General features: G+C 38.5%; 1 protein-coding gene across 1 annotated transcript in view; it reads right to left on the minus strand.

The window, feature by feature from the left end:
- Not1 (CCR4-NOT transcription complex subunit 1) overlaps window positions 1–17471 on the minus strand; it is a 462156-nt gene that overhangs the window by 349742 nt on the left and 94943 nt on the right. The window contains exons 13-14 of the mRNA XM_070089800.1: window positions 16540–16738; window positions 12742–12832 (exon numbers count right to left, since the gene is read on the minus strand). Of these exons, the coding sequence (XP_069945901.1) occupies window positions 12742–12832; window positions 16540–16738 (290 nt within the window). The remainder of the gene's footprint in view (window positions 1–12741; window positions 12833–16539; window positions 16739–17471) is intronic.

A 17471-nucleotide genomic window follows, 5' to 3' on the forward strand; every position in this document is an offset into this window, starting at 1 on the left:
GTTAAGAAAGCCTAGAGAACAAATGGATTTGTCAGTTAAAAATAGGAGAGGAGAGTTATTAAATGGAGAGTTAGAGGTATTGGGAAGATGGAGGGAATATTTTGAGGAATTGTTAAATGTTGATGAAGATAGGGAAGCTGTGATTTCGTGTATAGGGCAAGGAGGAATAACATCTTGTAGGAGTGAGGAAGAGCCAGTTGTGAGTGTGGGGGAAGTTCATGAGGCAGTAGGTAAAATGAAAGGGGGTAAGGCAGCCGGGATTGATGGGATAAAGATAGAAATGTTAAAAGCAGGTGGGGATATAGTTTTGGAGTGGTTGGTGCAATTATTTAATAAATGTATGGAAGAGGGTAAGGTACCTAGGGATTGGCAGAGAGCATGCATAGTTCCTTTGTATAAAGGCAAAGGGGATAAAAGAGAGTGCAAAAATTATAGGGGGATAAGTCTGTTGAGTGTACCTGGTAAAGTGTATGGTAGAGTTATAATTGAAAGAATTAAGAGTAAGACGGAGAATAGGATAGCAGATGAACAAGGAGGCTTTAGGAAAGGTAGGGGGTGTGTGGACCAGATGTTTACAGTGAAACATATAAGTGAACAGTATTTAGATAAGGCTAAAGAGGTCTTTGTGGCATTTATGGATTTGGAAAAGGTGTATGACAGGGTGGATAGGGGGGCAATGTGGCAGATGTTGCAAGTGTATGGTGTAGGAGGTAGGTTACTGAAAGCAGTGAAGAGTTTTTACGAGGATAGTGAGGCTCAAGTTAGAGTATGTAGGAAAGAGGGAAATTTTTTCCCAGTAAAAGTAGGCCTTAGACAAGGATGTGTGATGTCACCGTGGTTGTTTAATATATTTATAGATGGGGTTGTAAGAGAAGTAAATGCGAGGGTCTTGGCAAGAGGCGTGGAGTTAAAAGATAAAGAATCACACACAAAGTGGGAGTTGTCACAGCTGCTCTTTGCTGATGACACTGTGCTCTTGGGAGATTCTGAGGAGAAGCTGCAGAGATTGGTGGATGAATTTGGTAGGGTGTGCAAAAGAAGAAAATTAAAGGTGAATACAGGAAAGAGTAAGGTTATGAGGATAACAAAAAGATTAGGTGATGAAAGATTGAATATCAGATTGGAGGGAGAGAGTATGGAGGAGGTGAATGTATTCAGATATTTGGGAGTGGACGTGTCAGCGGATGGGTCTATGAAAGATGAGGTGAATCATAGAATTGATGAGGGAAAAAGAGTGAGTGGTGCACTTAGGAGTCTGTGGAGACAAAGAACTTTGTCCTTGGAGGCAAAGAGGGGAATGTATGAGAGTATAGTTTTACCAACACTCTTATATGGGTGTGAAGCGTGGGTGATGAATGTTGCAGCGAGGAGAAGGCTGGAGGCAGTGGAGATGTCATGTCTGAGGGCAATGTGTGGTGTGAATATAATGCAGAGAATTCGTAGTTTGGAAGTTAGGAGGAGGTGCGGGATTACCAAAACTGTTGTCCAGAGGGCTGAGGAAGGGTTGTTGTGGTGGTTCGGACATGTAGAGAGAATGGAGCGAAACAGAATGACTTCAAGAGTGTATCAGTCTGTAGTGGAAGGAAGGCGGGGTAGGGGTCGGCCTAGGAAGGGTTGGAGGGAGGGGGTAAAGGAGGTTTTGTGTGCGAGGGGCTTGGACTTCCAGCAGGCATGCGTGAGCGTGTTTGATAGGAGTGAATGGAGACAAATGGTTTTTAATACTTGACGTGCTGTTGGAGTGTGAGCAAAGTAACATTTATGAAGGGATTCAGGGAAACCGGCAGGCCGGACTTGAGTCCTGGAGATGGGAAGTACAGTGCCTGCACTCTGAAGGAGGGGTGTTAACGTTGCAGTTTAAAAACTGTAGTGTAAAGCACCCTTCTGGCAAGACAGTGATGGAGTGAATGATGGTGAAAGTTTTTCTTTTTCGGGCCACCCTGCCTTGGTGGGAATCGGCCAGTGTGATAATAAAAAAAAAAAAAAAAAAAAAAAATAAATAAACCTAACCATAGATGGCAACACTCAACACGCCTCTGTTTACATCAGAACAGCTGTGTTTTCCCGCTAATGGGTGAGTATGGGAGATTCCTCTCCAATTTTCTTTAGTAATTACACGTTATCTAGACTTGTACTGTGACAAATTAACTGAAGTGTTGTTGAAATTGAAATGGAAATTGAAATGGTTACTTGTGCTAACCTCTATGCAGGCTTAGTGGAATTTGTAAGCTCACTTCGCAATGATGAAGCTTTTGAAATGTTTGAAGAGAAAGCTAAACTGCTGGTGAAAGACTACAGTTACCGGGCTGATCATCAGCGGTCAAGGAAGAGGAAACGCAATTTTGAAGAGCCAGACAATGAAATTGTGTTGCTACCAAGGCAGAAATGTAAGACAGCTACATACTTTGTCATTCTGGATTCACCGATTACATAATTGGTGAAAAGAAAAGAAATCTACCAGAATCTCAATGACAAGTTCGGATTTCTGTTCAAAATTACTACTATGCCAGATGCAGAATTGAGAGAAGCTGCATTAAAGTTGCAACAACACTTTTCAGCAGATGTTCAGGACACATTTGTTGAAGAAATAGTTCATTTTTCTGGCTATATGAATCAGATTAAAGCTCCACCTGAAAAATGTGCACCCTCAGCTGCTTTGAAACATTTAAGAAATGCAGGTATCTCAGAAACCTTCCCTAATGTTGACATAGTGTATCGCCTCTACCTAACACTTCCAGCTACTAACTGTGAAGGAGAACGTTCATTTTCTGTTTTGAGAAGAGTGAAAAACCAGCTCCGTTCAACAATGAGCCAAGACAAATTGTGTAACCTAGCCTTGTTTACCATTGAGTCTGATCTAACAAGAAATATTGATTTTCAGAATATAATTGATGATTTTGCCAATATGAAATCCAGAAAAAAGTTTATTTAAGAAGTGCCTGTGAATATAAACAATTCTTTACTTTCTTGAGTTTATATGATTTGATAGTCTTATGCATGATGCAATGATAATAATGGTCAGTGATTTATAAAGGGAATAATAGTGCTGTAGTGGTTATGCTGAATATAATAGGTACATGATGTCACTACTTTAATAGCTTAATCTAGTAATACTATGCTGTCTTGAGTTTACTCTCTTTAAAATGCATGATTTAACAAGATAGTTATAATGGCTGTTGGTAAATGGTTTTTGGTTGTCTTGATGTACTTTCCCTATTAAATTTAATCTAAATAGCCAGAAAGTATTTAATTAGACCTTAAACAGGCTCACAACGGCCCCCTCCCCCACCCCCAAGCTGGAAGGGGTCGCTTTGCTTACCCGTAACTCAAAGGGGCCCCGCCAATCTGAATAGCCTAGGGCCCGGAGACTTCTTAATCTGGCCCTGCAACTTCCGCACTCTCCCCTCCTCCCATCCCATCAATCATCACCAGATCTTCAATAAAGGTAAGTGTCATGTATTCTATTCTTAGTAGAGTAGTAATTGTGCATGCCTTCTTCAGTTTGTGTGTATTAAAATTAATATTTCATGTGGTAAAATTTTTTTTTTTTTCATACTGTGGGGTGTCAGGAATGGATTAATTTGAATTCCATTATTTCTTATGGGGAAAATTAATTCGCCTTACGATAATTTCGGCTAACGATAAGCTCTTAGGAACGGATTAATATCATAAGGCGGGGGTCCACTGTATGTATAAAGATAAACAACATATTCCTCCAAACTGCCAATATCATGTACAAGCATATACACACTCCTCTGGGTTTTCTTCTATTTTCTTACAAGTTCTTGTTCTTGTTTATTTCCTATCTCCATGGGGAAGTGGAACAGAATTCTTCCACCGTAAGCTATGCGTGTTGTAAAAGGCGACTAAAATGCCAGGAGCAAGGGGCTAGTAACCCCTTCTCCTGTATAAATTACTAAATTTAAAAAAAAAAAAGAAACTTTTGTTTTTCCTTTTGGGCCACCCTGCCTTGGTGGGATAGGCCGGATTGTTGAAAAAAAATATATATATATATAATCTAACAAACTACTTTCATTATGTGCTATATCATACCTTGTATATTTATTCATCCCCTTTTTCATAAAATATGCATTACTTATTACCAAACCTCTTTCTACACATAGCTCAATTAAAGGCTCCCCATTTTCATTTACCCCTGGCACCCCAAATTTAACTACTACTCCCTCCACAACATTTTTACCCACTTTAGCATTGAAATCCCCAACCACAAGTACTCTCACACTTGGTTCAAAACTCCCCACACACTCACTCAATATTTCCCAAAACCTCTCTCTCTCCTCTACACTTCTCTCTTCTCCAGGTGCATATACACTTACTATACCCCACTTCTCACATCCAACCTTTATTTTACTCAACATAATCCTTGAATTAATACATTTATATTCCCTCTTTTCCTGCCATAGCTTATCCTTCAACATTATTGCTACTCCTTCTTTAGCTCTATCTGAAACCCCTGACTTAATCCCATTTACTTCTCTCCATTGAAACTCTCCCATAACCTTCAGCTTTGTTTCACTTAAAGCCAGGATATCCAGCTTCTCGTTCATAACATCCACAATCATCTCTTTCTTATCATTCACACAACATCCACACACATTCAGACATCCCACTTTGAAAATTTTCTTATTTTTAGTAATCTGTACAGGAAAAGGCATTACTAGCCCACTCTCCCCAGCATTTTAGTTGACTTTTACAACACGCATGGCTTATGGAGGAAAGATTCTTATTCCACATCCCCATGGATATAAAATGGAAAAGTAATAAGAACAAGAACTACTACTACTACTTTTTTCAACAAACCAGCCGAATCCTACCAAGGCAGGGTGGCCCAAAAAGAAAAACAAAAGTTTCTCTTTTCAAATTTAGCAATTTATACAGGAGAAGGGGTTACTAGCCCCTTGCTCCTGGCATTTTAGTCGGCTCTTACAACACGCATGGCTTATAGAGGAAGAATTCTGTTCCACTTCCCCATGGAGAGAAGAGGAAATAAACAAGAACAAGAACTAGAAAGAAAATAGCAGAAAACCCAGAGGGGTGTGTATATATATGCTTGTACATGTATGTGTAGTGTGACCTAAGTGTAAGTAGAAGTAGCAAGACGTACCTGAAATCTTGCATATTTATGAGACAGACAAAAGACACCAGCAATCCTACCATTATGTAAAAAAATTACAGACTTTCGTTTTACACTCACTTGGCAGGACGGTGGTACCTTCCTGGGTGGTTGCTGTCTACCAACCTACTAAATTTAAAAAGAAAATTTTTCTTTTTTCTATTGAGGCCCCCTGCCTCAGTGGGATACAGCCGGTTCATTGAAAAAAAAAATTATAAATAACTATCAATAATGGTTTTATTTTAAGATCATACCTAGGTAGTAGGCTGGTAGACAGCAACCACCCAGGGAGGTACTACAGTCCTGCCAAATGTGTGTAAAACGAAAGCCTGTAATTGTTTTACATGATGGTAGGATTACTGGTGTCTTTTGTCTGTCTCATAAATATGCAAGATTACAGGTAAGTCTTGCTACTTCTACTTACACTTACGTCACACTAAACATACATGTACACGTTTATTTATACACACTCATCAGAGTTTTCTTTGATTTTATCTTAATAGTTCTTGTTCTTATTACTTTTCCTTTTATATCCATGGGGAAGTGGAATAAGAATCTTTCCTCCATAAGCCATGCGTGTTGTAAAAGTCAACTAAAATACTAGGAACAATGGGCTAGTAACCCCTTTTCCTGTAATAATTACTAAAAAGAATAAGAAGAAAATTGTCAAAGTGGGAAGTCTGAATGTGCGTGGATGTTGTGCAAATGATAAGAAAGAGATGATTGTGGATGTTATGAATGAGAAGAAGCTGGATGTCCTGGCTTTAAGTGAAACAAAGCTGAAGGGGGTGGGAGAGTTTCAGTGGAGAGGAATAAATGGGATTAGGTCAGGGGTTTCAAACAGAGTTAGAGCTAAAGGAGTAGTAGCAATAATGTTGAAGGATAAGCTATGGCAGGAAAAGAGGGACTATATATGTATTAATTCAAGAATTATGTGGAGTAATATAAAGGCTGGATGTGAGAAGTGGGTTATAGTAAGTGTATATGTACCTGGGGAAGACAGAAGTGTAGAGGAGACACAGAGATTTTGGGAAATGTTGAGTGAATGCGTGGGAAGTTTTGAACCAAGTGTGAGAGTACTTGTGGTTGGGATTTTAATGCTAAAGTGAGCAAAAATGTTGTGGAGGGAGTAGTAGGTAAATTTGGGGTGCCAGGAGTAAATGAAAATGGGTAAATGAAAGTGTGTAAAAAGAGGATTGGTAATAAGTAATACATATTTTATGAAGAGGAGAATAAATAAATATACAAGGTATGATATAGCATGTAATGAAAGTAGTTTGTCAGATTATGTACTGGTGGATAAAAGGCTGATGGGTAGGCTCCAGGATATACACGTTTATAGAGGGTCAACTGATATATCATATATCGGATCATTATTTAGTTGTAGCTACAGTTAGAGTAAGAGGTAGATGGGAAAAGAGGAAAATGGCAACAACAAGTAAGAGGGAGGTGAAAGCATATAAACTAAGGGAGGAGGAAGTTCGGGTGAGATATAAGCAACTATTGGCAGAAAGGTGGGCTGGTGCAAGTATGAGTAGTGAGGGGGTTGAAGAGGGTTGGAATAGTTTTAAAAATGCAGTACTAGAATGTGGGGCAGAAGTTTGTGGTTATAGTAGGGTGGGTGCAGGAGGAAAGAGGAGTGATTGGTGGAATGATGAAGTAAAGGGAGTGATAAAAGAGAAAAAGTTAGCTTATGAGAGGTTTCTACAAAGCAGAAGTGTTATAAGAAGAGTAGAGTATATGGAGAGTAAAAGAAAGGTGAAGAGAGTGATGAGAGAGTGCAAATGGAGAGCAGATGATAGAGTGGGAGAAGCACTGTCAAGAAATTTTAATGAAAATAAGAATTTTTTTTTGAGTGAGTTAACCCTTTGAGGGTCGACAGGCCCTCTCCGAGACTTGTTCTCAGGGTCAGCCAAATTTAAAAAAAAAATTCTCTTATGAAAAGATAGAGAATCTTTTCCGATCATAATGACACCAAAAGTTTGAAATTTGATGGAAAACTTACGGAATTATACTCTTGCGAAATTAGCAGTCTGGACGATGTTTACGCATCGGTGATTTTGCCCACTTTGAACCCCATTTTCGGCCAATTCCACTGTACTAGTCAACAAAAAACATGGATATTTCACTAGAACTCCATTTTTCTATCGAATGAGTGCAACGAACCACCCATTTATCAGTTTCAACTATCCAGTACAGTGGTCAGAATTTAGCAATTTTGCCAATTTCACACAAATTTCAAAAGATGCCAATTTCTGAATAGGGTCCAGAATAAACAAGAAAGACATTCCTGGCACTAAAATGACATTTCCTCTGTTCATTAGTCACGTCTCAAGGCCCCTCTTGCATTCTTTTGCTTTCCACTTTGAATTTTTATTCTCATAAAAAATAGAAGATTTACTGTTATGCAGACTACTGCATTAGTGTAAAAAATGGTATAAATAATATTGACGCACTTGCGAAAGAATATTAGACTCACCAGTTGACGTGTATTGGACACGCAGCATGATTTGTTTACTTTTGAACTTTGATAAAAATCGAACATTTCTGCTACTTTGAGCTCAATTTCAAGGTACTTTTCATTGTAAAACCAGTCAAAATCATCTCTATTTCTGTAGTATGTCTTCCATTTTATAAAATGAGACCAAGAAAACTAGAATACAACAATAAATACCATGCGAAAATACAGTGCAAAGTCGCTGTTTTATCCAAAAAAAAAACGGTCAAAGTTTTTTTTTTTCTCATTATGCACTGTGTGCTGCAGGATTTTTTTATACTGCGCACACTGACCACATAGACCCATTCTTTCATATGTAGGCCTACCAGCTTTCTCCCACTAGATTTGAGGGCGCTAGAATTTAGGCGTACTAGTACGTCACAAACCCTGGGTCGTAAGCCGTACTAGTACAGCCGAAACCCTCAAAGGGTTAAACAAGCTAAGCAATCCTAGAGGACAAATGTATTTGTCAGATAAAAACAGAGTAGTAGAGTTAGTAGATAGGGAGATGGAGGTATTGAGTAGATGCCGAGAACATTTTGAGGAACTTTTAAATGTCGATGAAGAAAGGGAGGCGGTAATTTCATGCACTGGCCAGAGAGGTATACCATCTTTTAGGAGTGAGGAACAGGATGTGAGTGTGGGGGAGGTATGAGAGACATTACGTAGATTGAAAGGGGGTCAAGCAGCTGGAAATGACGGGATCATGACAGAAATGTTAAAAGCAGGGGAGATATAGTGTTGGAGTAGTTGGTATTTTCGTTTAATAAATGTATGAAAGAGGGGAAAGTACCTAAGGACTGGCAGAGAGCATGTATAGTCCCTTTATATAAAGGGAAAGGAGACAAAAGAGACTGTAAAAATTATAGAGGAATTAGTTTACTGAGTGTACCAAGAAGTGTACGGTAGGGTTATTATTGAAAGAATTAGACGTAAGACAGAACTTAGGATTGCGGATGAGCAAGGAGGTTTTAGAGTGGGTAGGGGATGTGTAGATCAAGTGTTTACATTGAAGCATTTATGTGAACAGTATTTAGATAAAGGTAGGGAAGTTTTTATTGCATTTATGGATTTAGAAAAGGCATATGATAGAGTGGATAGGAGAGCAATGTGATAGGTGTTGCAAGTATATGGAATACATGGTGAGTTATTAAATGCTGTAAAGAGTTTTTATGAGGATAGTGAGGCTCAGATTAGGGTGTGTAGAAGAGAGGGAGACTACTTCCTGGTAAAAGTAGGTCTTAGACAGGGATGTGTAATGTCACCATGGTTGTTTAATATATTTATAGATAGGGTTGTAAAAGAAGTAAATGCTAGGGTGTTTGGGGGAGGGGTGGGATTAAATTATGGGGAATCAAATACAAAATGGGAAGTGACATAGTAAATTTTTGCTGATGATACTGTGCTTATGGGCGATTCTAAAGAAAAATTCCAGACGTTACTGGACGAATTTGGGAGTGTGTGTAAAGGTAGAAAGTTGAAAGTGAACATAGAAAAGAGTAAGGTGATGAGGGTATCAAGTGATTTTGATAAAGAAAAATTGGATATCAAATTGGGGAGTAGTAGTATGGAAGAAGTGAATGTTTTCAGATATTTGGGAGTTGGCGTATCAGCGGATGGATTTATGAAGGATGAGGTTAATCATAGAATTGATGAGGGAAAAAAGGTGAATGGTGCACTGAGGTATATGTGGATACAAGGAGCATTATCTATGGAGGCAAAGAAGGGAATGTATGAAACTATAGTAGTACCAACACTCTTATATGGATGTGAAGCTTGGGTTGTAAATGCTGCAGCGAGGAGGCGGTTGGAGGTAGCGGAGATGTCCTGTCTAAGGGCAATGTGTGGTGTAAATATTATGCAGAAAATTCGGAGAGTGGAAGTTAGGAGAAAGTGTGGAGTTAATAAAAGTATTACTCAGAGGGCTGAAGAGGGGTTGATGAGGTGGTTTGGTCATTTAGATAGAATGGATCAAAGTAGAATGACATGGAGAGTGAATAAATCTGTAGGGGAAGGAAGGCGGGGTAGGGGTCATCCTGGAAAAAGTTGGAGGGAGGGGGGGTAAAGGAGGTTTTGTGGGTGAGGGGCTTGGACTTTCAGCAAGCGTGCGTGAGCATGTTAGATAGGAGTGAATGGAGACGAATGGTATTTGGTACCTGACGAGCTGTTGGAGTGTGAGCAGGGTAATATTTAGTGAAGGGATTCAGGGAAACCGGTTATTTTATATAGCCGTATTCGAGTCCTGGAAATGGCAAGTACAATGCCTGCACTTTAGAGGAGGGGGTTTGGGATATTGGCAGTTTGGAGGGATAGTGAGGCTCAAGTTAGAGTATGTAGGAAAGAGGGAAATTATTTCCCAGTAAAAGTAGGCCTTGACAAGGATGTGTGATGTCACCGTGGTTGTTTAATATATTTATAGATGGGGTTGTAAGAGAAGTAAATGCGAGGGTCTTGGCAAGAGGCGTGGAGTTAAAAGATAAAGAATCACACAAAGTGGGAGTTGTCACAGTTGCTCTTTGCTGATGACACTGTGCTCTTGGGAGATTCTGAAGAGAAGTTGCAGAGATTGGTGGATGAATTTGGTAGGGTATGCAAAAGAAGAAAATTAAAAGTGAATACAGGAAAGAGTAAGGTTATGAGGATAACAAAAAGATTAGGTGATGAAAGATTGGATATCAGATTGGAGGGAGAGAGTATGGAGGAGGTGAATGTATTCAGATATTTGGGAGTGGACGTGTCAGCGGATGGGTCTATGAAAGATGAGGTGAATCATAGAATTGATGAGGGGAAAAGGGTGAGTGGTGCACTTAGGAGTCTGTGGAGACAAAGAACTTTGTCCTTGGAGGCAAAGAGGGAAATGTATGAGAGTATAGTTTTACCAACGCTCTTATATGGGTGTGAAGCATGGGTGATGAATGTTGCAATGAGAAGGCTGGAGGCAGTGGAGATGTCATGTCTGAGGGCAATGTGTTGTGCGAATATAATGCAGAGAATTCATAGTTTGGAAGTTAGGAGGAGTTTCGGAGTTACCAAAACTGAAAACTGTTGTCCAGAGGGCTGAGGAAGGGTTGTTGAGGTGGTTCGGACATGTAGAGAGAATGGAGCGAAACAGAATGACTTCAAGAGTGTATCAGTCTGTAGTGGAAGGAAGGCGGGGTAGGGGTCGGCCTAGGAAAGGTTGGAGGGAGGGGGTAAAGGAGGTTTGTGTGGGAGGGGCTTGGACTTCCAGCAGGCATGCGTGAACGTGTTTGATAGGAGTGAATGGAGACAAATGGTTTTTAATACTTGACGTGCTGTTGGAGTGTGAGCAAAATAACACTTATGAAGGGATTCAGGGAAACCGGCAGGCCGGACTTGAGTCCTGGAGATCGGAAGTACAGTGCCTGCACTCTGAAGGAGGGGTGTTAATGTTGCAGTTTAAAAACTGTAGTGTAAAGCACCCTTCTGGCAAGACAGTGATTGGAGTGAATGATGGTGAGTTTTTCTTTTTCGGGCCACCCTGCCTTGGTGGGAATCGGCCAGTGTGATAATAAATAAATAAATAAATACTTCTAAACTGTTATATTCTGCACACCTCTGTAAAACCAGTGATTATGTGTGAGTGAGATGAAAGTGTTTAATGATGATGAAAGTATTTTCTTTTTGGGGATTTTCTTTCTTTTTGGGTCACCCTGCCTCGGTGGGAGACAGCTGACTTGTTAAAAAAAAAAAAAAAAACCCAAGTTTTTTTTTAACATGTTGGTGACCCAAAAAAGAGGGTGACCCAAAAGGAAAGAGAAAAAAGAAATCCTAAATTCTAAATAAAATTTAAATATTAAATTAAAGCAACTAAAAAAGGCATTCTGAAGACATCATATATAATCCAAAGTAGCAGCAGAAAAGACTAAACATTTACAACACATCTGAAGACCCCAAGCAATTAACATTAAAAATTTAATGCAATAAATAAAATACGTCCCTGTTGTGAATCACGAATTCAATTAACCCTTTCAGGATCCCCAGGCCTTTTCCAAAACTTGTTCTCAGGGTCACCAAATTTAAAAAAAAAAAATTTTTTATGAAAAGATAGAGAATCTTTTCCAGATCATAATGACACCAAAAGTATGAAATTTGAAGGAAAACTTGCGGAATTATGCTCTCGCGAAGTTAGCGGTCTCGACGATGTTTACACATCGGTTATTTTTCCCACTTTGAGCCCTATTTTCGGCCAATTCCAATGTACTAGTCAACAAAAATCATAACTATTTCGCTAGAACTCCATTTTTTTCTATCGAATGAGTACAAGAAACCACCCATTTACCGATTTCAACTATCCAATAAAGTGGTGAGAATTTAGCAATTTTGCCAATTTCACACAAATTTCAAAAGATGCCAATTTCCAAATAGGGTCCAGAATAAACAAGAATGACATTCCTGGCACTAAAATAACAAGTTCTCTGTTCGTTAGTCACATCCCCAGGCCCCTCTTATATTTCTTTGTCTTTCCACTTTGAATTTTTATTCTTACAAAAAATAGAAGATTTACTGTTATGCAGACTACTGCATTAGTGTAGAAATGGTATAAATAATATCAGCACACTTGTGAAAGAATATTAGACTCACCAACTGACGTGTATTGGATGCTTAACATGATTTGATTACTTTGGATCTTTGGTAAAAATTGAACATTTCTGCTACTTTGAGCTCAATTTCAAGGTACTTTTCATTGTAAAACCAGTCAAAATCGTCTCAATTTCTGTAATATGTCTTCCATTCTATAAAATGAGACCAGGAAAACTAGAATACAACAATAAATACCATACAAAAATACAGTGCAAAGTTGCTGTTTTAATCCAAAAACACGGTCAAAGTTTTTTTTTCTCATTACGCACTGTGTGCTGCAGGATTTTTTTTATACTGCACACACTGACCACATAGACCCAGCCTTTCATATGTAAGCCTACCAGCTTTCTCTCACTAGATTTGAGGGCGCTAGAATTTAGGCGTACTAGTACGTCAAAAACCCTAGGGCATAAGCCGTACTAGTATGGCCGAAACCCTGAAAGGGTTAATACACTGTAATATGCAATAAAAACTTTTCGGTTAAATAATAGCTGAAAAACACATGACTCACCACTCCCACCTGTTGTGGACGAGATCTATTTATCAAATTACAGTTTTGAACCATTTGCAGTATAGTGTCGGACAGTTCCTGAGAGACATTTCTGAAAAACAATAAAGAATTATTATTAAAAAAAGAAATTATTTTTTCTTAATTACTGGCTATTTCCCTCCAAATAAGTGACTCCGGAAAATAAGCATATGCCCTATCACTTATTCTAGTTATAAATGAAAGGCAAACATTGTAGTCCCATTTTAACCAAATGAACTGCATTACCACCACCCTACTTCCCAATGGAAGATACAATACAGTGGTTTCCAACTTCCATATCTTGAAATATATTTAGCCAGTTTGAACAATCCTCTTCATTGTTATTACTTTGCCCATCAAATTCCATAGAACTTATGTCAGCACACTTCTGGAAAGCCATCATGCACCCCTGCCCACACCAACTGCTCAATCAACTTTTCCCTTCTCTGTAGCCACATGCCCTTGCCACACACCATACAGTCCACATCCCCCACCTGTACCACCCACCCTTATAATTCCCCAACAGTCACACACCTTAACCATACATCCAACCCATGCCTGCCTCCTACCACCCCATACAACCCACGCACCTACCACTATAATTCCCCCATGACTACACACCTTCACCTGCACAATCCTCCTTACAATCACATGCTTACACTTATGCTATTCCCCCACTATCTCAAGACCACACCTTGCCTAGTCCCACACCATTTTCCCACAACCTCACACTCACACCTTACCTAATCTTTCACCCTAACATGCAGTCCACATACCTAACCACTTAAGTCATGCACCCCACTCATTACTGCCTATACCAACTGCACACCCACCCACCCAGTCATCATCATCCAATCATCACCCACACCAGGCCACTGAACCACACTCTTGAGTGTCTAGACCCCCATAATCTGGAGTGTCCACAGTGGCCAATGAATTTTTCAAAGAAGAAGAAGAAGAAGAAGAAGAAGAAGAAGAAGAAGAAGAAGAAAAAGAAAAGAAGAAGAAGAAGAAGAAGAAGAAGAAGAAAAGAAGAAGAAGAAGAAGAAGAAGAAGAAGAAGAAGAAGAAGAAGAAGAAGAAGAAGAAGAAGAAGAAGAAGAAGAAGAAGAAGAAGAAGAAGAAGAAGAAGAAGAAGAAGAAGAAGAAGAAGAAGAAGAAGAAGAAGAAGAAGAAGAAGAAGAAGAAGAAGAAGAAGAAGAAGAAGAAGAAGAAGAAGAAGAAGAAGAAGAAGAAGAAGAAGAAGAAGAAGAAGAAGAAGAAGAAGAAGAAGAAGAAGAAGAAGGAAGAAGAAGGAAGAAATGAAAGAGAATCCTTTTTCTGAAGATAAAACAAAGTACTAAAATTGAAGGAAAATTGACAAAATTATGCTTTTGCAAATTTTGCTGTGACAGCGATGTTTACGCATCAACAATCTTGCCCTCTTTGAGTCCTATTTTAGGCCAATTACATTGCTCCAGTTGACCAAATTCTTAGCTGCTTCCCTAGTATGTTTCCATTTTATCAATTAAGCATAAGAAACTTCCCAATCAACTATTTCAACTACCCAATCAAGTGATCAGAAACTCGTAATTTGGCCAATTTCACACGAATTTCAAAATATGCCAGTTTGTAAAAAGGGTCCAGGATAGACAATGTAGGCATTCCAGGCACTTAAATAACATTATTGTAATGATCATATAAATAACATTAGCGCATTCGTGAATGCATATTAGACCGACCAGTTGTATGAGTATTGAACGAGTGATGTGATTTGTTTACTCTGGAATATCGGCAAAAATCGAATATTTCAGCTACTTTGAGCTCAATTTCAAGCTATTTTTAGTTCTCAAACCAATCAAAATCATTGTTATTTCTGTGACATATCTTTCAGTCTATTAAATAAGACCAAGAAACCATGAATACAACCCTAGAAACCATACAAAAATACACTACAAAGTCTCTGCTTTAGATCAAAAACATGGCTACAGTTTTTTCTCATGTACTGTGTGCTGGAAGATTATTTTTTTATATGTTGCACACTTACTGCATACACACATTCTCTCATATCTAGGCCCAAATTTACTGCTCACAGCTTATCTGAGCTGAGGTGAATTCACATTGAAGTACTACAGCACGGACACTGACAGGGTTAAGAACTATCAAGAAAATAGAAGAAAACTCAGATGGCTGTTTATATATATACATATACAGTCGTCCCTAGATATTGCCTACACATGACTTTATTCACGTGGATTCAGTGTAATGCTCAGCATGCGAAAAAAAAAAATTCTAATATTTTTGATCCGAGGTTGGTTGAACCCACAGATGCATAACCCAGATATGGAAGGCCAACTGTATTGCCATGTGAAGTACTCTACGCATGCAAATGAGCATGCGCTCACACCCCCACCCCTGTATGTGGTTACAGGGATTAAAAACTCCAGGCTCGAACTCTCATTTTGCCCAACCACAATCTTACAATTTTAAAATAAAAATTATGTAGGATTTTGAGAAATACAGTGGACCCCCGCCTAACGAACGCATAGCATAACGTTAATTCCGCCATACAAATCATTTGAATTCAAAAATTTTGCCTCGCCTCACGATAAAAAAAACTCGCCGAACGTGATTCCTCCCAAACCTGTCCGTTCAGCCTGAGCGCCTCAGCTGCCCTGCCGTCATTGTTTACAAGCCAGGGTGGCCGATTGCATGCATACATTCGATACATTTTGTATTATTCCATTGTTTATAGTGCTGAAAAATTCCAACCCCAAGTGTTCAATTGTGACGAAACAGGCCTGTTCTGGAAGAAAATGCCAAACAGGACCTACATTACTCAGGAGGAAAAGGCACTCCCAGGACACAAGCCTATGAAAGACAGGCTAACTCTCATGTTTTGTTGTAATGCAAAGTGAAGCCTTTACTCATGTATCACTCTGAAAATCCCAGAGTGTTCAAGAAAAACAGTGTCTCATCACTCATCAGCACTCTTCAATAAAGCTAAGTGTCACTTTAACATTTATTTACATAGTTATTGTGCATGTCTCAATGTTTTCTTTGTAGGGAAATGTATATTTCATAAAAAAAAAAAAAATTTTAATACTTTTGGCTGTCTGGAACGGATTAATTGGATTTCCATTATTTCTTATGGGGAAAATTGATTCGGCTAACGATAATTCCGGCTAACGATGAGCTCTCATTAACGGATTAATATCTTTAGACGAGGGTCCACTGTACTAGTCTTTTTATAAAACCTTTTACAGGTTAACTTGTAGACTAAGGCTGTACACTCTACATACCACTGGTATAGTATAAAACAATAAAATATTGAAAGCAATTTTCTAAAACCAATTACATGTATAAGAAACAACTAACCGTAACTCCAAAATCTTTCCAAATGTAGTGTAATTATATTCCATATTTATCGACAGATACTATATTTTATTTCCCAGGATTAGGTCCATACAGTTGTCTACACTAAACTATCTCTGCTCATGTAATAATAATTATTCTGGTATACACAATTTTATATCTCACTAGTCTTAAAATTACATAACCTAAAGGCCTGACTACTCAAGTCACAGGTGACATGCCCTGACAACACATGTCAAACTTTAAGGCTATGGCATCTGAGTATTACTAGACAAAAAGATTGAAAATATAAATTGGAAACTTTTGCAAAGATTCAAATTACTTACTGATTCTAAATTTAACACAAATTCCAGCTTTTGCAAAATTCCAAACGAGATAATACTATAATGATTTTAAATGTTATGTAAAAGTGACACAAAATACTCACATAGCACATGCATTCAGGCACAAAAGAATGGTAGTCATTGTCTCATTAGGTAGCTGTGAAGATTTTGGCATTATGTCCTCTTTACCACCCATAAGCTGAGGACATCTTCGTTGAAGGAACTTTATACAAGAGGATATAAAGGGCTCTCCATGTTCTCTAATTTTGTCAGTCAGCCACTTGTCCAACTTTAAAAATTCACCTAAAACACAAAGAAACCATTTTAAGTAATTGCCATGAAATCTGCAATGCCATTCAAATCTAAGATTATCTTTTCATACTCCTACACAGAAGGTTCACCACCTACGAGTTAATTAATTTCTGAAAATCCTTTGTAAGATATGTGGCATTTATTTTAACAAAATTTACATGTGTACCTAATGTTAAATTGATAAGACTCTACATTCAATGTGGCAGAGCAGGGCCACATCAATCAATATTCTCAACAAACTCAACCATCTAAACACAACCTGTCAATAAACATATATCAGAATGTAAGGTAAGATTAAAAATTACTGTTCCTGACATATTATGATTTTTTTTTTTTTAACACACCAGCCATCTCATACTGAGGCAAGGTGACCCGAAAAAGAAACACACTCGCCATCATTAACTACATCACTGTCTTGTCAAAGGTATGCCAATACCAATACTACACTGCTCCTCAAAACTGCAAATATCCCCACCTTCAGAATAAAAGTGCTGTACTTCCCACATAAAGGACTGAAGTCTGGCTAACTGGTTTCCTTGAATCTCTTTGAATATCTTCACTTCAATAATTCACATTTAGTAGTTTTAAGTTCCAATTTAATCTACTCAAATGCTCTGCATAAAGAGAACTTTTTGGCAACACATTTTTTTTTTCAACAAGCTGGCCATCTCCCACTGAGGCAGGGTGACCGAAAAAGAAAGAAAAAATCCCCAAAAAGAAAATA

The sequence above is a fragment of the Cherax quadricarinatus genome, chromosome 29 (assembly GCF_038502225.1).
Source record: "Cherax quadricarinatus isolate ZL_2023a chromosome 29, ASM3850222v1, whole genome shotgun sequence".
Lineage (NCBI taxonomy): Eukaryota > Metazoa > Arthropoda > Malacostraca > Decapoda > Parastacidae > Cherax > Cherax quadricarinatus.